General features: G+C 22.3%; 6 protein-coding genes across 6 annotated transcripts; 3 read left to right on the top strand and 3 right to left on the bottom strand.

Moving 5' to 3' along the window:
- Positions 1-588: 588 nt before the first annotated feature.
- Positions 589-2227, bottom strand: PBANKA_0623400 (fam-a protein; the record flags this gene model as incomplete). The annotated part of the gene is made up of 6 exons (XM_034563883.1): positions 589-693; positions 858-1091; positions 1205-1314; positions 1478-1547; positions 1640-1895; positions 2067-2227. The coding sequence occupies 6 exons, from the start codon at positions 2225-2227 to the stop codon at positions 589-591; spliced, it is 936 nt and encodes a 311-aa protein (XP_034420735.1).
- Positions 2228-5576: 3349 nt separating this feature from the next.
- PBANKA_0623300 (tryptophan-rich antigen) lies at positions 5577-6703 on the top strand (the record flags this gene model as incomplete). Its single annotated transcript, XM_034563882.1, has 2 exons — positions 5577-5657; positions 5756-6703. The coding sequence occupies 2 exons, from the start codon at positions 5577-5579 to the stop codon at positions 6701-6703; spliced, it is 1029 nt and encodes a 342-aa protein (XP_034420734.1).
- A 1102-nt stretch (positions 6704-7805) lies between these two features.
- PBANKA_0623200 (lysophospholipase, putative) lies at positions 7806-9542 on the bottom strand (the record flags this gene model as incomplete). Its single annotated transcript, XM_034563881.1, has 1 exon — positions 7806-9542. One exon carries the CDS (start codon positions 9540-9542, stop codon positions 7806-7808), a length of 1737 nt encoding a protein of 578 aa, XP_034420733.1.
- Positions 9543-11676: 2134 nt separating this feature from the next.
- PBANKA_0623150 (conserved rodent malaria protein, unknown function) lies at positions 11677-12119 on the bottom strand (the record flags this gene model as incomplete). The annotated part of the gene is made up of 2 exons (XM_034563880.1): positions 11677-11769; positions 11961-12119. 2 exons carry the CDS (start codon positions 12117-12119, stop codon positions 11677-11679), a joined length of 252 nt encoding a protein of 83 aa, XP_034420732.1.
- A 3078-nt stretch (positions 12120-15197) lies between these two features.
- PBANKA_0623100 (tryptophan-rich antigen) lies at positions 15198-17749 on the top strand (the record flags this gene model as incomplete). Its single annotated transcript, XM_034563879.1, has 2 exons — positions 15198-15374; positions 15545-17749. 2 exons carry the CDS (start codon positions 15198-15200, stop codon positions 17747-17749), a joined length of 2382 nt encoding a protein of 793 aa, XP_034420731.1.
- A 4044-nt stretch (positions 17750-21793) lies between these two features.
- PBANKA_0623000 (Plasmodium exported protein, unknown function) lies at positions 21794-22780 on the top strand (the record flags this gene model as incomplete). The annotated part of the gene is made up of 2 exons (XM_034563878.1): positions 21794-21873; positions 22042-22780. The coding sequence occupies 2 exons, from the start codon at positions 21794-21796 to the stop codon at positions 22778-22780; spliced, it is 819 nt and encodes a 272-aa protein (XP_034420730.1).
- Between the last annotated feature and the right edge of the window lie 322 nt (positions 22781-23102).

Below are 23102 nucleotides of genomic sequence, written 5' to 3'. Positions count from 1 at the left end.
GTATACAACACGCCAGTTAGAACATATATCATTTTTAAAATGCTCCCTTCACCATATACATACGAATCAGAAAAACAACAATTATATTTTTTAGCATTTTAATATTAGTACTTGTTATTTGGATTCGGAAATGTTGCCAAAGACAAAATTTAAGAAATCAAAAAAGGGGAAGACATAAATCATTAATTGATGATTTTGAGAATGACGATTGATATAGTTAATATATTTTTATTCTTGACAACAATTAATATTTAACTAAAATTGAGTTTTGTAATAATAATTAAAATAATAGAGACAATAAAAACACAAACAGAAACTATCAATATTAATATGAAAGAGAATCCATAAAACAAGACCTTTCATAAATAATAATACTTACAATTATGGTGTCCACAAAAATAAATACAAATAAATACTTATGTAAATGAATATCAGGGAAGTATATAATAGAAATGCTTTATTAAAAATGAAACAATATATTTTAATAACGGTAATTTAAAATAGATATAATGAATAAAAATAAATGATTTTAATAATAAATGTAACAAAACATTAAACAGTTAAAAACATACTATGTAGAATATATGTTCATTTCGATGTAAAGTGATCTCGTAAGCGCATAATGTCTGCCAGTTTGTTTGTTTTAACTATTTGCATAATATAATTATGGGAAAAGGGAATATTTTCATTAATCTATAAAAAAAAACAAAAATTTAATAAATATATAAAGCATCCCTATATTTTTGTGAATTAATATATATTATTAATATGCACATATATACACCAATTATATATTTTTGATAAATGTTAAAATTTGAAATAAAATTATTATGTTATTAAATTTTTATATTGCTTACAGAGCTAATATATGTAACCTTAACATGGTTGGCTTCTTTCTTAATGAGAAATCCGAATATGTTAGCAATATTTTGCTTCGGTACTTCCATGATAGCTTTTTCTTGAGAAACGTTATCACTTTCTAATGACTCTGCAGTTATTGAGGTACCATTGTTGTTTATTTTCTGAATGGTGCTGCTTCGGTCATTTATATCTGCCGATGCATAGGCAATTATAGTCGTATTTGGTGATATCTACAAAATTAATGAATAAAAAAAATATATGTATTTTTATAAATTATGATGTCATAATTTAATATGAAAAATATGATTTCTAGAGAGAAAGAGGGAACAAATTGTTTCTTTACCTCAACTTTCGAAAATAAAGCATGGAAATGCCCTTTGAACGTATTAGAAACATTTTTGTAACGTTGCTTTATCATTACTAAATTTGGTGTGTATTTGAGAATAAATTTTCCTAAACAAATTATAATTTTATGTACATCCAAATTTAAATATTATGAAATACAACAAAACGAAATACAAAGAATTGTAGTGTAGAACATTGCAAAATAAAGAATAAATCCAACATAAAAATTATAATGATTATTGCACTGTTTAAATATTTCTTATTTATATACCTTTAACCATGATGTCACCGAAATGTTGGATGCCCTTAGATTCGCATAACGTGTGTATTATCTCACTATACTAATTCCAACAAAAAAATATCCATATATATAATAATTATATTTTATTGTTTTAATTTAATAATTTAAAAAATATTGGTTGTTAATTCATACCTTATCGGGATTTCGGATTTTAAGATTTAATTTTTGAATACCTTCTTGACCTTTACTGTTTTTATACTGTATAGTTATATGCTTATCATGTCTTTTTGTCGTATCGTAACCTTCTTCATTTGTAGCATGGTGTTGTAATAGTTTTATAACTTCGCCCATAAGTTCTGACGCTTTTCTAATTTCTTCGGGATTTGTGCATAATGGGATGACATATTCTCCATTTTGTATATTCGGATTACCATTGGATGAGGAGGGCCTATTATTAAATTTTATTTACATTTTGAATTTGTAAAGAAAAAAAATGTATTTATAAGGTTATTTTGATTCTTTAATCGTTATACACAATATGTATGCGGAATTCTCATGATAATACATATATATATTATATTAAATATGGAAATATATTATATATTGTCATATTCCTTACGTAGCATTGCTTGAACTCCCTTCTTTTGAAGCATGTTTGTCTCGAATTGATTTTTTTTGAACCGATTTGCTAGCCGCAGATTCAGTTGCTAAGGCTTTGTTGTATGTATATGCAAACAAACCTATGACCCAAAAAACGATTTTAATATATTTATTATTCATTTTCGGAATTGATAAATAGAGTATTCAAACATGTATTGATTTATTTAAAAATCAAATGTCAGAAATACAAAACAAAAAAGTTGTTTAAGGACTGTTAAAATAGAAATAAACAAAATTTCCAAAAGTGTTATAAACTAATATTAATTTAAAAAAACATAAAAAAATTATTTAAATATTTAATTTGTATGTCTTTATTGTATTTATATATTCATTATGGATATACAAATTGTTTATTAAACTAAATTTTAAAACATTACAACTTTTAAAACAGCGCAACTTTTAAAACAACACAACTTTTAAAACAATACAACCTTTAAAACAATACTTTTAAAAAAAAAAATTTAAGTTAAAATTTATAAAATCTATCGTTACGCATACATAGAAAAAACCAATATGTTTTTTACCTAATAATGAGCACGAAATTTAAAATATAAAATCCGAAACTATGGGATAAAATATATATTAATTTTATTATAATATTTATTTTGTTATAATATCGATATTATATTGATGTTATATTATTTTAATATTTTATCGATAATGTATTATTTTAATGCAATATTATAGTATAATATTTTATATAATTAAAGATATATATACTAATGATTAAATTGTTATGACAGGAATGCATATAGCACTAATAATTATATAAAAATCGTTACTTAGTTGTTTCTTTCCATTTATTCTGAGTATTATACACATTCTTAGTGTTTTTGTTAAATATTAAAGAATTTAACTTATGCTGAAAAGTATACTATATATATGGGTTGCACCCAATTACAGTAGTAATGCTTCCAATTTTATGATAACAATAATGCAATAAAGTTTATATTATTTTTAATCTTATTTTATACAGTTTTTTATCCTTTTTAGTCAAAATTTTATTAAATACAAATTCTATAATATAATTCCCAAGACGCCAAAAATTAGTAGGATTCGATACAATTGCATTTTTGTAAATTAATGTAATTATTTTCTTATTCATCAAAATTAATAATATATATATAACTCAAAATAAAATAAAAAAATAAATTAAAAAATAATTTATGGAATACTTATTCATAAAAACTATCGTTGCTTTTTAATACAATGTTATTGATGCTGGTATGATTCAGGATAAGTTTTTAGGGCTGTTGCTCAGAGTCCTTTGTTTTGTTTAAAAATATTGTCAATCTATATAATTTTATTAAATATATATAAAACATTGTATCCTCATTTCACATATTTATATTTAATTATAAATACATTATTTTGTGTTGTACCAATAATTACATCTTTTTTCTTTTAATTTTGTGGTTTCGTAACTTTTTCTGAACTGAGTTTGTTGTAAATGATCGATTTATACAATTTAAGAATTATGTGTTTTAAGAAAGGTACGTAAAATCTAAAAATATTTTAAAAATGTAGAAATATTTATGGTTCAGGATATTGTTATTAATAGACCACTGCTTTATGCGCATTGAAGATATTATACATTTGAGCATGTCTTTCTAAAAACCTTAGGATATTAATATAAGCAAAATTACAAAATGTAATATTCCATATGATTGTTTTAATTCAATATTTAGATCATTTTATTCATTTACTTGTTTTATTTTATGGCATTTACCTATATCCATGAAACCCAAATTTAAATGTTATAAGTTTATATGTAAATATATTCTTAGTTATAATATTTAAATGATATACATCTAAAAAATTCAAATTAAAATAGTATTTAAAAGTATTTAAATTATCATCCCAATATACATTTATGCTTATAAATAATAAGTGGTAATTAAGAGTAATATATATATATATAGAACAAAACAAATAATTTAAGGAAATATTAATGTTTAATTAATATTTATAATATTCATAAATTCTTTATTGTAATATGGATGATCATTAGTATTTATACAAGTATTTATAAAATATATAATCATAAAATTTTAATATATATTAACCCTTGCATTTTATTTTCATAAATATTTTTTTATGTATAATTTTTCAAAATATATTATATCAGATATAGTAATGTAAAGCTTCTATAAGAAAAAAAGAATCTATATACATTTTAACCCCTCTATATCAACATATCCGAAGCAGTAATTTTTATTAATTTTAAATATATTTTATTTTCAATTTAAGGATAGTGTTTGTCTACTTATGGAATATATATTTTCAATAAATTAACGTTATTATATAAAACATATTCTTTATTATCTTTATAATTATAATATTCTAAAAATATTTAGTTCAATCATAATAAGTAAAATTTATATATATTATAAAAAATTCAGAATAAAATGAATGGTATATCGTTTTAATATGTTTTCCGTATTATTGAGAGTGGTTATCATACTTATTATTGTATAATCATGCATTTTTTGCTTATATACCATAAATTAATATAATTATTATTTTATATATAATATGGTTCCTCTTTTGAGGAAATTATATTGCTGGTTTTCTTGCATATGCCATATTTTTATTATTAATCTTTTTTATTTTTTTTATTACAAAAAATATAATAATAATGCATATAATATTTAAAAAAATTTGTATTTCTATTATAATAATATTTAGTAAATTTGTGTAAACTAGTAAATCAACAAAATTATGAAAATTAAATCTAAACCAACATTAGAACTTAAACCATAGAAAAATAAACATATACATATATCTATGCAATACATATCGTTTCTTATAGAAAATTAAAAACATAAAAATTCCTAAATGAATCATAAAAGGTTGGATGCATAGTAAATATCAAGAAAATTATAATAAATAATTAATATAATTTTTTTCTTTATTATAAGAACCCATACTCTTCTAATTATAAAAGATACCTCATATTTATATTTTATAAAAATTCTTAAAAAAATAATAAAATAAGAATATAAAGAATTTATTATAGAAATAAAAATTTATTATTTAAATTAAAAAATATATTAGCGAAATTTTATAGAAAAAATAGTAATATATATTTGTTTATTTGTATTTTTTATCTTTTGCTATTGTATATATGCAATCGAATTTTATATATTCTTAATAAGTGAATATATACTTATGTAACAAACTGTATTCATAATTTGATCGTTAATTATAAATTCCGAGGTTAATAATAAATGTATTTCTAAATCCTTAATATAAGTATCACATTTTTTATTAGTACAAAATGCTTATTATTGTTAAACGTGTTAATTGTATAACATTTTTCTACTTGTAAAAAATAATATGCAATTTTTTAATTATTATTTTTTTATTAAAAAAATTATAGTATTAACTAAATAAACTATTTATTTCGTAAATATATGATAAAGAGCATATTTCTTTAGAAATTTTATAAATAATTACCTTGTTTAAAATGAAAAAAAAATATGCAGCTTCTTATATTTCATGCTCTTTGTTTTTGGCATATTTTTTCCTTATTGATTTAATATCCTCGGTAAGATAAAAATATATGTACATTTTTTTTACTCCTTAAAATCATTTTTGATAATGCTTATTGCAAAAAATATTTTTTTTTTTATGTTTTTTATTTAGGCATCTTTTGACCCAACGTCAACAGAGAAACTATTTGATGATGATGAAGCGAAAGCTTGTGATAACAAAATTTTGCAATTTCAAAATCCTTTAAGTGAAAACAATCCATTAAGGGATGAAAATTATTTAAGGGGATCAAATTCCACAAAAAGAGAAACACCATGTTTTGAAGAACCAAATTTCACTATTGACGATATCATTGATACTGATATATGGCTAGATCAATTGTATATTAAGTGGAATAGCCTCATACGATCTTCTAGAGAGCAAATAGAAACAGAAGAACAGATAAAAAAAAATGAATGGCATAAAAAATTAACAGAATTGGAAGAAGAATGGGAAAAATTTTATTCTTATATATCCACAAAGAAAGATGTATGGCTTAAAAAAAAAAACGATGAATGGAATACATGGATTAAAAAAATGGAGTCAAAATGGATTGCATATAAAGGTCATATTGATAACGAGTTATATGATAGTATAGAAAGGTGTTCACCAGAAGATAATATATCTATAGTAAATCAATTAAAAAGTAATGTTGAACAAAATATGATAGAAGATTTAAAAAAATGGATTGATAAAAGTGATCATAATTTATATAAATGGATAATTTGTGACTGGAACAAATGGAAAAGTAATTTCATGTTAGATTGGTCTAAACAACAATGGAAACTTAAAGAAGATAGCTATTGGAAGAAATTTACAAAACCAAAAACACGAACTGATCCCTTTTTTTTCTTAATCAAGGAAAAATACGATAAATGGGCTGAAAGGAATAAAATGGAGCAAGACCAATGGACAGATATAACTAGTAAATTAGAAAGCAAATATTTAACTGCAAAACACGCTGATTGGGAAGAATGGAAAATCAACAAGCGTGAATGGTATGGTAAATGGATTTCATATTATATTGAGAATTTTGTAAATATGAGAGCGGTATGTAGATAATTAGAACATCAGAAAATCACTTATTAAAAATATACATGCATAACCATAAGGTATTTCAAATATTAATTCCTTCGAAATTTTCATGATTGTTTGATTTTATTTTAAATTTATTTATTTTATACGACTTTCAAAGGATAATAATATTTATGTATATATATGATGCATACATCATGCCGTGATGATTTAGTTTAAGCAATTATACTTAAATTATTTTTTAGCATGATAAGCAAGCAAAAATTGCACGGAAGTTATTCTTTTTATTGTGCTATAAATATGTTTATTAGTATTTTTTAATAATTTACCTTATTAAACGTGTTTTGTTCTATGATTATAATATATATTTGTGTCAAAATTGTGTATTTTAGCATAAATTTTGTTAAACAAATTATTTGATAAGTTATGAAAATGACCATAAAGGTTTTCAATGCTTAAATGCAAATGACAAAATTTACAATAAATAAATAATAATACCCCATTGGTATTATTTATCCTATTTGTATATATGCACACCATTATTGAGAAGATTACATGACATTGTTTTAATTATGAATCAATCTAAAGATAACATATATAATAATTTGTTAAATTATACAATTAAAAAAAGCATATGTACACAATGCTCAGAAACAACGTATCTCAAAATTCACGTAATAATATTTATATATTTAAATTTATTCGATACAATTTTCTTTCAAAAATTGTGTTTTAATATTAAATTTTATTCATCGTTTTTTTCACCATTAAAATTGTATTATATATAAAGAATCAACAAATAATAATACAAATGAGTGATATTTTGATTAACCTTTTATTAAATATTAGATATCCAGGTAAATTGCAACATCGTTGCTATATAACTTATTTTGATACATATTAAAAGTTAACAAATTAATATTATATATATAGTTCACATTACATACATAAATAGCGAATAAACTCATAATATTAAAGTTTAATTTAAAAAAATCGTGTTAAACTAACACAAAGCATGTATACATATAATATAAAAAAAAATTATATTTAATATTATATTTTCTTAGCTATGCTTAAAAAATGAAATATAAAAAATTATGTGTACTTATAAAAATGTTTAATACCCATATTATGCTTGATCTTCTATTGCATTTTTATTATCCTTTTCCAAACTACATATCCAGTCAATGATTTTTTGTACAATTAACTCATTTCCTGGTTCTATTGTTAGAGAATGGTCCATGTTTTCGACCGAATATAATTCTTTATTATAAGAATTTATTCTATCATAAAACAACTTTACTCCTTTATAATAACAAATACAATCGTCTTTTGCATGGATAAACAATAAAGGGATGTCTTTTGGTATATAATTAATATCATCGTTCAATGCACCCATTGCTTTTATAAGCTCATATACATATTTAAATGTAATTCCCCCATTATGTCGATATTTATCTACTTTACATAAATTTTCAATAAATGGGAAACTTTTATATGGTAATTCTGACATAGTTTGCATGTTAGGTGCAATATAAGATAAGAAATGTGTTATAGGCAAATAAATATAATTGAATAAATTTGTTCCTGGCTGTGCTATTTTTTCGAAAGACACCATACCAGACAACGATACACAACCTTTAATATTTAATTTGTCCAAACAATTATATTTTTCGTTATTTTTATTGTTACCATTGGTACTAGTATTGGGTATTACATTGTCTTCGGTACTAGTACTGGCTATTACATTGTCTTCGGCACTAGTATTGGGTATTACATTGTCTTCGGCACTAGTACTGGTTATTACATTGTCTTCGGCACTAGTACTGGCTATTACATTGTCTTCGGCACTAGTACTGGCTATTACATTGTCTTCAGTACTAGTACTGGCTATTACATTGTCTTCGGCACTAGTATTGGCTATTACATTGTCTTCAGTACTAGTACTAGCTATTACATTGTATTCAGTACTAGTACTGGCTATTACATTGTATTCAGTACTAGTACTGGCTATTACATTGCCTTCAGTACTAACACTGGTATTGTTGATATCACTACCACCAGTAGTAGTACTATCATTATCATTATCACATGCGCTGTCATTGGAAATGCAATACGTACCATAAGCATTTCCTATAGTATTATCATTAGGGGCATTATTAAGATTAATGGGTTCACTTACACTAGTAACTTCATCTTTAAGATCATCATTGTCATAAATACTCATGAAATCGCCTATCAGGACACCATTTTTTTTATATTTTAATATATCTTCAACTTTAGAAACACTTTTTTCTTTTGCCTTATTCAATACTTGTAATACCCTTAAAGCAATATTCCCTCCCATCGAATGCCCAACAATATACATAGGGAGTCTTTTTTTTTGAGTTATTACTATATCATGAGATTCATCATCATTTATATTGTCATTTGATATTTCATCTTGGATTTTATTCATATATTGTATTACATCATCAACTAAATCTCCAAAGCGCTTAATATGACCTCTTAAATTTGCCCACCCTTCTGATTCTCCATGTCCTTGTAAATCCAATGCGTATACTGAATATCCGCTTTGATTAAATTTTTCAACCCAACTACCATTGTAAACATAGTAGTTGTTATTATCTATCACTAAAACTTCGTTGTTATTTATTACTTCTGCATTTGCTCTCAAATAAGTGAATCGAGCATGGCCTTTCAGCCCATGGATTAATAATACAATACCTAAGGCCTTTTTAACTATCCACCCATATGTTTTTAATAATAAACCATCTTTATTATAGAAATAATCAACCTTAGGATTTCCATCTAAATTAAAAACAGTTTTTCTTAATTCATCATTATTCAATTCAGCTTCTTCCATTATTATTATGGAACAAATAATCCATATTCCGATTTAAAAAACTATATATATCGTTTTATAGATAAAAAAAATATTTTATATATATATACGTACATACATATATAATGAAAATTAAAATTTATTTAAACCATAAAAAATAATAAAAAAATGTATATACCATGCTAAATCGGGCTATGAAAGTAGATGAAAATATATATGCAAAATATAATAGATACATACAGTACAAGGGAATACTATATATATTTAAAATAGGTGATTCTAATAATATTAAACGACATCGGAATAATATAAAAAATTATGTACAAATTATAAAAATGAAAAAAGCATACAATTATGATTATTTATTTTATTTTGACATCTTTTTTGGTATTATACCAATAAACTTTATTTTAATTAATATAATTATCTTAAAAATTATAAATGCAATTTCTTTAGCTTTATTTTCTTTTCTTTTATTAATTCAGTAATTTATTATAATATATTCTAATGGAAATCACTTTTAAAAAATTATAATTACTATGTATTACCTTTGTAAAAAAATCGTAGCTTAAAAATTTCCTTATATAATATTATTATTTAAAAAAAATGTTGAGAACGCAATATGCATAATATAATTTTTTATTCATATTTTTGTACAATACCAAATGAAATAAATTGGTAGAAAAATAAATAGATAAAAAATAGTTATCGCTAAATATATAATATCAATTATAACAAGTATAAAATATAATGCATAATTACTAATAAATATAATATTTTAGAACGACCCGAATAATTTATTATAGCAATTTGACAATTAAATAAATATATAAAAAATTTCCACTCATTTCTTTGTTTTTATTTAAATTAATACAACATGTTTTTCCTCAAAGTTTTTACCTGCAATTAATTCCATTTGATAAAGACCCTGGATATGATGCAATTCCAACCGTAAAATTTGCAAACTTATCTAAAAAGTATATTTTTCTATTTTTGCGTTTTATAATTTATTCTAATATCACAATTTAACCAATAAAACATACGATCGTATTTAGTCTATTAATAAAATATAAACGGCCTAAACCAAGAAGACAAAAAGTAAAAAATCACCATTTTTTAATTATTTCTATTATTTTCAAATACGATCAAATATATATATAATAATACTTTTTAAAGGTTACGTTTAATAACATTTTAAATTGTAAAAATACAAAAAGTAAATGTTTAATATATTTCTATATAATATATTATAAACCATAAATTTGTATTATTTTTTTCATAAAAATCCGCGTTAATAAGCTCCCCTCAAATTAACTTCTTAAAAATGCAATTGCATTATTATAAAAATTTCTTTGTATTTTTCGGAAAATTGTTAATAAAAAATGAATCAATTAAAAATTAAATAGCAAAAAAATAATTAATTCGTACTAACAAACAATTTTAAGCAGATGTTTTCAAATGAAATACAGTAAAGGAAAAATTTAAGAATGTAAATTCTTATAATTATAATTATAACGTGTTTTATCATCTAGCTTATTTCGAATAAAAAATGTGTATTAAAAAATTAGTTTAAACATTTGAAATGTAAAAAGCAAAACAAAATTTTAATTACAACTTCTACAAAAAATAACAAACACATCATATATATATTTATAATGCTATGTAAATTTAATTTATGATTTTTATAAAAAAAATTAGTTGTAAACGTAAATATTATGAAGCGCTATTTATTCACTTATCTTATGCACAATTGTCTTAAATATAACTCAAAGTGAATAAAGTAGCATATTGAAAACTATATAGGTATATTGATGAGCATCATATCCCCAATTTCAATAATACTTTTTTGTATATAATAATTCATTTAACAATGTTAATTTTATTTTGATAGATCCATAATATAATTAGTTTGCTTACACAATTTTTTGTAAAGCAAAGCATTTGGAAACTATATTAACATCTTTATATTTGGTTAAAGAATAGTCATATTATTTTTTAATTTGCACCCATATAAATGTTTCACTGTTTTATCATAAAATCGGCAATAGTTATTAATATTTTCATTTTTTATTTCTGAATTAAGATATCTTTCTTATTTCATGCTTTTGAAAATATATCATAATCAGCACTGCATTGCTAACCATAAAAATAGTTATTAATATGTTTTATTATCACGAAAATTTAATCCAGAGCTTCTTAAATTTGAATTATATATACGATAATTTGATGGTTGTTGTACAACGGGGGGCTAAGAAAAATAAAAATAAACAATAATTTAATGATAACAACGAGGCATATAAATAAATATTTATATAAATGAAATAAATACATATATTCCTTCGATTTTTTTTTATATGAACATTAAGTCGCTTTGTATTAAAAACATATACAAACTTTAATTTTCTTATATATATTATGTATATGCAAATGTATTCATACCCTCTTAAAGAATAATTTGAACATTAAACATAGACAAATTCCTGCTACTATTTTAAGATAAACAATGAAAGGACGTAATTTCTTTTTTGGAGCATTTTTTCTCCTTAAATATGAATAATCATCGTCATAATATTCGTCTGTATCTTTTTCATTAAGCATTTTTAAAATATATATAGATTATCATTATTTTGTATTTCTTTTTGTTTTGCTCTTTATTTTATTACCCTCTTTTAACGTTAATTATATAAATATTTGCCAACAATTTTAATTATAATAAATACTAAATTTTTAATTAATAAAAAAAATAATCTATAAAATATAATAAAATTTTACTGTTTTTTATTTATAAGCAAAAAATATACTAAATAGCTTTTTGTGTATATATTATATAAGCGCCCCGACATATTTATTTATATATATTTTTTTTTTAAATGATTTTGCAATATTTATATTATAAAGAATTTAGCCTTAACATTCTAAAACATATAGTTTTGTACTATATTCCCAAACGCATTTTATTAAGCGTATATATTTTAAAAATTTTAATATTTTATAATTTTTTTTAGAATGTATTTCTTTTTGAAGTTTAAAATTGAAAATAATGTTTTCTGTAATTTATGATCATTAATAAATTTTAAGACCATTTATTTATTTTTAGTACAAATTATAACTGATCAATTATATAATCTGTATATATACATGATATTCCTACTAAATATAAGAATGATATTCTTATTTTTATAAATGAAAAATTGTATTTTTAAACTACTTTCCTGTCTCACAGTCAACACATACCCGTATAATGTGTTTTCGCCTATATATATATATATATATATATATATATATGTATATAGCTTATTAGGTTTTATAAAATTCTTCAAAAATTTCCAATTTTTATTTTATCCATAAACCAATAATTCCCTTGAGAATTAAAATTACAATCTATAAAATTTTTATATCTATTTTCATAAATAAAAAATTTATTGTTCAATTTGTTCCATGGAATAAAAAATATATATTTATAATAGTTTGTTATTTGCTACCATAAACAACTCGTGAAGTTTATTTTAATAGAAACAAACTATTATACTATTTTCAAAGCATAAATCCTAATGAAATACGTAAAGATATTATAATATTTTTGTTGTAGAATAAGTTTACACGGCAATTTTAAATGTAACAATGACTTATTAAGAATGTAAATATTATATTAATAAAATCGAACTATCCTTATTCATATTGTATAATAATATAACACAACCTCATCGTCACATTCCTAATTCCTAATGATTACCATTTTCCAATATATAATAATATGCTAAACCCAAAACTTACTTATTAACATATAAATACTATTTTTTTATATTCTTTAGAAATAAAATTATTGACGCCAAAATATTTCCTTTATAATTATTTTAGTTAATATATTGCCTTTAAACCTTATTTTTCACAGAATATTATTTTATAAGTCCTTTTGGCTATTTTTAGTAGTCACATACTTTATTATGTTTGTAATATAATTTAATAAACATGCAGTATATACTATGTAAATTAAATAATCAATAGACATATGGAATTTTTTAAATATATTTATTTTTTTTTAATATTAAATACGCCTTTATTAAAAAAATTAGTTCCCTATTTTATACTAAAATGCGAAAACTATTACATCATTTATTTTGTTTATAACACCATTTGATTACCATATTTGTTATTGCGATTATTTCATGTAATTCGATTATTATTTGTTTTACTACCAAAACGTTAATGAACTATCATATTTCCACAGAGAAAATTTGCATAAAGACCATTATGCACAATTTAAGAATTGTATAGCGAAAATATGTATAGTAAATACAACAATGTAATTATTATATATATTTTTTAACCCATAACATTATGCCATAAAAATATCTATATTTATAAAATAGTTAATACATAGGTTTGTTTTTTTATTGATTCTTTTGTATTGACAATAAATAACGACAATTAATAATATACAATAAAATATTTATCAATACTGTATTATAAAATATTAACTAATGAAAAAATTATAATATTTATTTATATCACATATTGCTGTCTTTGTATATTACTTCCAAATTATATCACAAAAAATTATTTTGTAATATGTTTAATTAATTGCATACGCAATTTCCTTTCTGCCATTATGCAATATTATTGCATAATTTTTACTATATAAAACATATATTTTGGGGGGTATTTTTCTTTATTTAAAAATAAAAATAATAACATAATGCCGATATAATAATAATAGTAAAATAATAAAATAATAATATTGCATGTATCTGAAAAGGAGAAATAAAATATTAGAATATATATGCACAATAGAATTATGATAAATAGTACCACGAAGTGCAAATAATTTATTAAAAATTAATTTATGCGATATTAATTACATTTTATTATTGGTTCAATGCATAAAAAATGATAATATTTGTTGTTTCCCTCAATTAATTATTTATAAACTAATCGTCCGAAATTTGATCTTAATATTTTTACATTAATGTGTGAGATTTTGGTTTTTATTAAAAATAAATAACCAAAAAATAAAAGTATATACGTTTATTAATATATGTATACTAAAATAAAAAATAATAATTCTAAATAATTTACATATAAAATAAAGCAAATTATTGTTATTAATTAATAATATATATTCTTAGATCATATTGACTACATTTTTTAATTTTATTTTAATAAATTTGGCAATTGTTTATAATTTTTCAGTATTTAATTTTTTTATAATATATAAATTCTTAGATATGCTAATGTATTAATAAAAATTATAGATTTCATAAATATTGGAAAATATATTTAAAAACAAAAAATATACATGCATATTAGAAATGATTTTTTTTTAATTAAAAAAACTTATAAAAAAATAATATACATGCTATTATTTAATATTTCATGTGATAATGTATAATAAATTTAATAATATTCAAATGCAAAGATTTATATGCATAATTTTTATAACAATATTTTATTAGTTTTATAAAATAACATTATATATAAACCCTAGTTATTTTTATATTTTTTTTACTTTTTTACAAATGACATATATATAAAAAAAAATATTATATGACGCATGCATATAATAATATCATCGTTAATATATTAATTATAAGAATATAGCTAACAAGAATTTATATTGTTATATACACGCAATAATCTTGCTAAGCTTATTTTTATTTTTGATCTTTGTAAATCACTATGAATGGGCAACTTACGCAATACTATGACTATGTTAAACATAATCTGTTTAATTTCAATGGTAATGGAGCATTAGTTAGAACTATCGAAGGTATCCCTCATAATGGGGTTATGAATTTTTTCTCTTTTTTACTAGTAGCAGCATACATGGGATACTTGGTATTGGGGAGTTCAAAGGTAAATACAATATCATTTAAATTATTTCATTATTCACATATATGCATATACATATTATTCATATAAGCTAGTATATATGTTTAAATGCATATGTACTTCTATGTGACGATTATATATATTTATTTGCTTATATTCCATATACATATTAATATATTTTATCTTTTTTATAGAATAAAAAAAATAAAAAGGGGGATAATAACGTAAATCCAATTCCCAATGTTAAAAATATTTACAATAAACGTAAGTATACGGATGATCAATCATCAGCACCAAAAACAGATAAATGGAAACATGATGCTTGGAGAAAATGGATTTTAAATTTAGACGATAGATGGAACACATTTAGCAGAAATGTTGATAAACATAAAGGTGAATGGATGGACCAAAAAGATGGCCAATTGATAGAATGGGTAAAAGAATTACAAGCAAAATGGATGCATTTCAATCCGAATATAGATCAAGAATATAAAATTGAATTTCTAAAAAAGTCTGAAAACTGGACTGATGATAAATGGAAAATATGGATGTTAACAGAAGCACAACAACTTTTAGAAAATGATCTAAAAGAGTGGCTTTCTCAGGCTGAAGCAGATTATTGTAAATGGACTATGGATGCATGGAATCAATGGAAAGATAGTCAAATAAAAGAATGGATAACTCTTGATTGGAAATATGAAGAAGACACTTTCTTTTCGAAAATTGATGAATTTACAGTAGAATCATTACCACCAGAAGACCAAAGATTATGGTATTCTTGGAAAGAAAGAATATACAAAGAAGGAAGTGATTGGAAATATTGGGCATCACTAAAGGAATCTAAATATGTAAATGAAAATTGGGAATTATGGGAAGAATGGAAAAATGAAAAACAAGAAATGTTCAGTGAATGGCTTCAATTATATACTAATAAATGGATCCAACAAAAACAATGGAGATTATGGATTGGAGAAAAAATGTCACAAAATGATCAAAAACTTACATCTGAATCGATTTCCGTAGGTGCTAGCGCTGGCGAAAAAAATGATGAGGTGAAAAATGATGAGGTGAAAAATGATGAGGTGAAAAATGATGAGGTGAAAAATGATGAGGTGAAAAATGATGAGGTGAAAAATGATGAGGTGAAAAATGATGAGGTGAAAAATGATGAGGTGAAAAATGATGAGGTGAAAAATGATGAGGTGAAAAATGATGAGGTGAAAAATGATGAGGTGAAAAATGATGAGGTGAAAAATGATGAAGTGAAAAATGATGAAGTGAAAAATGATGAGGTGAAAAATGATGAGGTGAAAAATGATGAGGTGAAAAATGATGAAGTGAAAAATGATGAAGCGAAAAATGATGAAGTGAAAAATGATGAAGTGAAAAATGATGAGGTGAAAAATGATGAAGTGAAAAATGATGAAGTGAAAAATGATGAGGTGAAAAATGATGAAGTGAAAAATGATGAAGTGAAAAATGATGAGGTGAAAAATGATGAGGTGAAAAATGATGAGGTGAAAAATGATGAGGTGAAAAATGATGAAGTGAAAAATGATGAGGTGAAAAATGATGAGGTGAAAAATGATGAAGTGAAAACCGATGAAAAAAAAAGTGAGATGAAAAAAGATGACGGTACTAATGGTATTAAAATCAAATATAACGGCATAAACGAATCAACGAAAACCGATGAAAAAAAAAGTGAGATGAAAAAAGATGACGGTACTAATGGTATTAAAATCAAATATAACGGCATAAACGAATCAACGAAAACCGATGAAAAAAAAAGTGAGATGAAAAAAGATGACGGTACTAATGGTATTAAAATCAAATATAACGGCATAAACGAATCAACGAAAACCGATGAAAAAAAAAGTGAGATGAAAAAAGATGACGGTACTAATGGTATTAAAATCAAATATAACGGCATAAACGAATCAACGAAAACCGATGAAAAAAAAAGTGAGATGAAAAAAGATGACGGTACTAATGGTATTAAAATCAAATATAACGGCATAAACGAATCAACGAAAACCGATGAAAAAAAAAGTGAGATGAAAAAAGATGACGGTACTAATGGTATTAAAATCAAATATAACGGCATAAACGAATCAACGAAAACCGATGAAAAAAAAAGTGAGATGAAAAAAGATGACGGTACTAATGGTATTAAAATCAAATATAACGGCATAAACGAATCAACGAAAACCGATGAAAAAAAAAGTGAGATGAAAAAAGATGGCGGTACTAATGGTATTAAAATCAAATATAACGGCATAAACGAATCAACGAAAACCGATGAAAAGAAAGAAGATACCGATACAAGTTCATTAAATGGTGATGAAAATAAACAAAAAAATATAACGAACCCATATCTTCGAAACTCGATATTTATATAATGATTCTATATTACATAATCATATTAATCTGAATAATTTATAGGACGATAATTACGTTATTTGCTGCTATTTTTCTTTTAAAAGCTTTTTGTAAATTTTGCCTCATTAAAAAAGAAGCAGAATTTTTATAAACTGAATTAATGTATATATATATTATTTGTATAGATAAAAAACGAAAAATTGTATTTTTAACGTTTTTTTTTTTTGGAAACTATTTTTGCATTATAAAAAAATATGCTGAATATATATGTCTATATATAACGAAGAGTTCATCATATTTTTATGGAGATCTATAAACTCATAAGGATGTATATTAATTACATTATCCGCTATGAATGGGCCTAATCTGTTTATAATTTGTTCACAAAAAATGAGAAACTCATTTGTTGTTTATATTACATAAGTTATTTATATTTACGCCATAATGTAATCTATATGTTTAATAATGTGAAAATTTGTTTTATATAGTTATATGTATTTTATTAATTTAATTATAAACATGTGAGAATCATTTTATGTAATCCGTTTATATATATATATATATATATATATATATATATATGTGGAAACGTATATTTGAAGTATTGATTGCCAGCTGTTATTTTAAAAAACACAGTTGAAATGTACTCATTAATATAATACATTCGTAATATCATTATTCTAAAAAGGTATTATTATCAGCATAATTTCAAATTTCATTTATTTTCGTCATCTTTTTCTTAACATATTTTGCATGAATTTATGCAAAATACAATCTTCACAAAAAATTATTTATAAAATTATCAATACACGAAGAATGTCATGTGAAATCAAATGAGCTAATCAACATACATGTTTTAGGGATAGTGAAATTTATTATATTGTATTTATATCCAATTTGCAAGGCAATTATATTCTAATCACATCATACTAATTTGAAAAATACACAATATATTAAATTAAGTCATATATACAACTAAATAATATCGTATCTTATATTTTTTTGGGAATATCTATATGCTATTTTTTTATTTATTTTTTAAGCATTCCAAGATTATATATGACGCATATTTTGAGAATGTGTTTATAAAAAGAAAAAATAAATAATACTAAAAGGTATATATATATAATTAAAACAATTTAAAAATTAATATTTATAAGTATGTATTAATATAATGTATAAATATGTTTATTTAATCAATGAATATATGATAAATTTTTAAGCGCCTACTTACTACCACTACAAACATTCGTTTATTAAAAAAAGGAAAAACAATCAACGAAAATGAGCATCAAATTGAGTTTGTTTAAACTTATGATATGATTTAACGTCAATAATATTTATCTCATAAATAGTTTCAAAATAATTCAAAAATTTTCTTTTCCTAATTTGCAACACGTATTATATATTAAATATTAATATTTCGTTATCTCCTTTTCATCATAATCGATAATTAATTTATTCATAAAAAATTGTTGTTTTATTTTTAATGTAAAAAAATACGTGCGTTTTTGTCTATGTAAATAAAAAAAAATTTGTGTATTAAGTCGTTCCTATTATGATTATAGTACATATGAATACAATTTATCCCCGTTTTTTCAATATGATAATTTCGCGGCTGATTTAATTTATTTAAAAATATTTTTGTTAAAAGGATCTCTAATAATAATCCTTATAAGAATAAAATTTGTTAACTTTATTATAAATATTATATTATTAATAAAATATACTTTTCTCTAAAGATATTTCTTATTTTATTTGTTACCCATCTTCTAAAGGTACTGCTTCGAAAATATGTATAAGACTAACAATACATAATTATATTACCATTTTATTTTGTTTATTTGCCCGTTTAAAAATTTTCAAAACAGCTTATTTAATTTCCCTCTTTTCATATATCATATTTTTTTATATATTTGTTTTTTTGTCTTTATTCTTTGTTTTAATGAAATAAAATATATAAAATAAGAGCATTCAAATATATTTCTTCACCATTTAGCAATATATATGTATATTATTTTGTAACTAATATTAACCTCTTCTTTCTACACATCATTAATTGCATAATTATACGTGAAAAAACTAAATATATACATCACTAAAATATTGTATATGTCACATAATTAAAAATTCTCATACATATTTTGAATTTACGGAATAACATTTCATCATTCAAATAAAACTTAATAATATATAATTATAGATAAATTCATCAAAATAGTAATAATAATAGTTTCTGCTGCCAAATGTATACCAATATATGGTATAAGCAATTATTTTCGACTAGCCAAAATTCGATAAATCAATTTTCTTTTCATTCTCTATGTATCGATCAAAGGGTCTAATAGTTATGATATAGTATAGTACGTAATATACATCCAAATACCATATATTAATAATATTTTAAACACACATCTATTATATAGTTATATTTTGTGAATAAAGTATAAGGCATAATTTAAATTTACTTCCATAATGTCATATATTATGCTAATAATTTCCAAAACTAAATATAGTTATAATATACTTTTGTTATCCACTTTTCTTATTTTTCAAAAAAGACAAACACTGATCATCGATCGATTATAAACCGAAAAATACTTTTAAAACACTATTATATTTATTTACAATGAACAAAAATTAGAAAAATATTACTATTCAACAATGAAATTCCACATTTTATTGTCAATCAATATTTTTTATTCTATAACTAATATTTTAAACCAAACAAACAAGTTATTTATAACGTGATTTAAAATTTTTTTTATGATATTATTCATTTGCCATAACCAAAAATTATTGATTCGATATATAGTTGATAGATATTCATAACAAAAAGAACCCCCCCACCCCCAAAGTAAAAAAAGCCCAATTACTCCATTTAAATAGGGAATTGAAAATGTTAGCAATTTTAAGAGGGTATTATTATAATATACACATATACGTTTTTCATAGGATGGCAAAATATATTAAAAAAACTCAGAAATGAATGAAATGTTTATCAAATTGATTACAGAAGAGCTTTTCATGGTTTATTTCTTTTAAAAAAAATTATTTAATGGCCTGAGTTACAATATATATAAATCAATAATTCCATAAAAATACAACAATGAAATTTATTTACGACAATGACAATTTATTGCATGCTATAAATAACAATTAGTATTATGTTTATAGTCTCGCCACAATAAATTTTTGTCCATCATTCATATCTATATCTACGACAAGCAGCTATATATTATATATTGTATTAAACAAATAAAACCAACACAATTAAAATGGAAAAAACATATATTTTTATATAGAGTGAAAATGGTGATTCAAAATAATAAATAATAATATAAAATCCCAAATAAAATATGCAAAATTATATAACTTTATTAAATGAACCACATATTTTTTGCAAGTTCAACATAAAAATAAATAATATTCACGAAAACATTTAATAATTTTTTTAATATCATCACAATATTAATTATTATATTTTTTAAAAAAAGCAATGATATTTATAGCTATAGCAAATTTTTGTATAAAAATTAAATTAACTATTATAACATATAAGTTTTTTTCTGAAAACTTATAAATATTTATACATAGTGTCACAGTTTTCTGTATGCAAGAAAAAAAATTCAGGGTTAGAGGAGTATTAAATTATATATATTAATTAAGCAACATTTATTTTAAATTATTTTTTCATGTTTTTTTTAATTTGTCATTTGAATTATTCATTTTTGCAAAAAGTATTGTTCTATCTCATTTAGGGCATCCTCATATATATTATTAATAATATTAAATATTAATTTATTATAATTATTCAGATTTATATCTTATTTGTTTTCAGTTAAATTAATATAAATTTGTTTTTATTTAATTTTATAATTAAAAAATATCTATAAAATTCAAAAAACATTTATTTTTTTAAAAAAATAATATTATAAAATTTATTAAAAAAAATAGGTTCCCCCACTCAGATCACTCAATCAATTTTGGTAATAAATGTACTATAATAAATAACAATTCGAATTAATATCAAAAATTATATTCGTACATCCCCAGAATCAGGAATGATAGCTGTTATATTAAACCTTGCTATATTAACATTTTTGCAACATGGTACTACTATTTACCAGCAACCGGGCATAAAGTAAATATACATATAAAACTTAGTTATATATAAACTCATTCATATATATAACTTTGGTATTTTGCATATATATTATAAAATAAAAATTGCAAAAATATAATCATTCTTTATTTCTCTTTATATATATTATTATATATATGATTTTTTTTTACAAACATTATTACTTAGTTGTTATCGCAATCTGACTCATACAAATAGCCCATATCAAAATATTAAACAAAATGGAGGGCATTTAAAAAGAATTTTAAGAGTCACACCACAATCGGACGATTATTTACGTGATATAACTATCCATGTGGAAAATGAATTAGAAGGCATTAATCCTGAAACACTTGCATTATATCCACCATTATTGCCAGAATATTCTTTTTCTATTAATGAAATTAGTCCTCAAGAAAATTTACCACAGAATAATACTACTATCGACAGTAACGAGACTACCTTAATAAATTTGTTAACGGATTTCGCTAATGCCCATGCCAATAATAATAATAATAATGCTTTAAATAATGAAAATTCAAATACAACCCTCCCCCCTTCTGCAAATCATGATTTTGTAATGGAACGTTTAAATTTAATTTATCGTATGGATGAACTTTGGGAATCCGTTATTAATGACATGTTCTCACAATATAATAATTTTTCAGACGCATTTGAACTAACCCCTGAAGCAAGACTTGTTATATGGAATCAATCTTGGAGACCACATTTAGAATATTTGCTTAATACAGCTGTGTTGGCTTTTGAAAATTATAATATGTCTACACCTGAAGTAGAAGCTAACGTTTTAGACATCATTGAGCGCGCAAAAATCGAATTTCAAATTTTTATAGATTCAACTAGAATAGCTTATGAAGCTTTGAACAACTCCAATAATACAGATCAATCTTCACAGACAGAGGTATAAAAAATATTGCAAACCACTGATATTTCATAATAATATTAATATAAACCAATTTGATACGCCCCACAGAGGATTTTTATTTACATATATTTATATATAATAATTTCTCTTAAAATTTTATAGACTTTGTTTTTTAATGTTTTATATTTTGATTAGATAAAATAATTATATTTATTGTATTTATTTTCAGCTGTGTTTATACTTTTTTAATCATTATTTGAAAAAAACAAAAATTCATTTTTTGTAATTTTTTGTATGTGCTTTAAAAAAAAATTTATTTAATTTTTAAGAAAAAACCCAAGCCATAACATAGATAATATATAAT

This window comes from Plasmodium berghei (genome assembly GCF_900002375.2).
Source record: "Plasmodium berghei ANKA genome assembly, chromosome: 6".
Taxonomy (NCBI): Eukaryota; Apicomplexa; class Aconoidasida; order Haemosporida; family Plasmodiidae; genus Plasmodium; species Plasmodium berghei.
The sequence above is the reverse complement of the archived record's forward strand: the minus strand, read 5'-3'. Positions and strand labels throughout refer to the sequence as shown.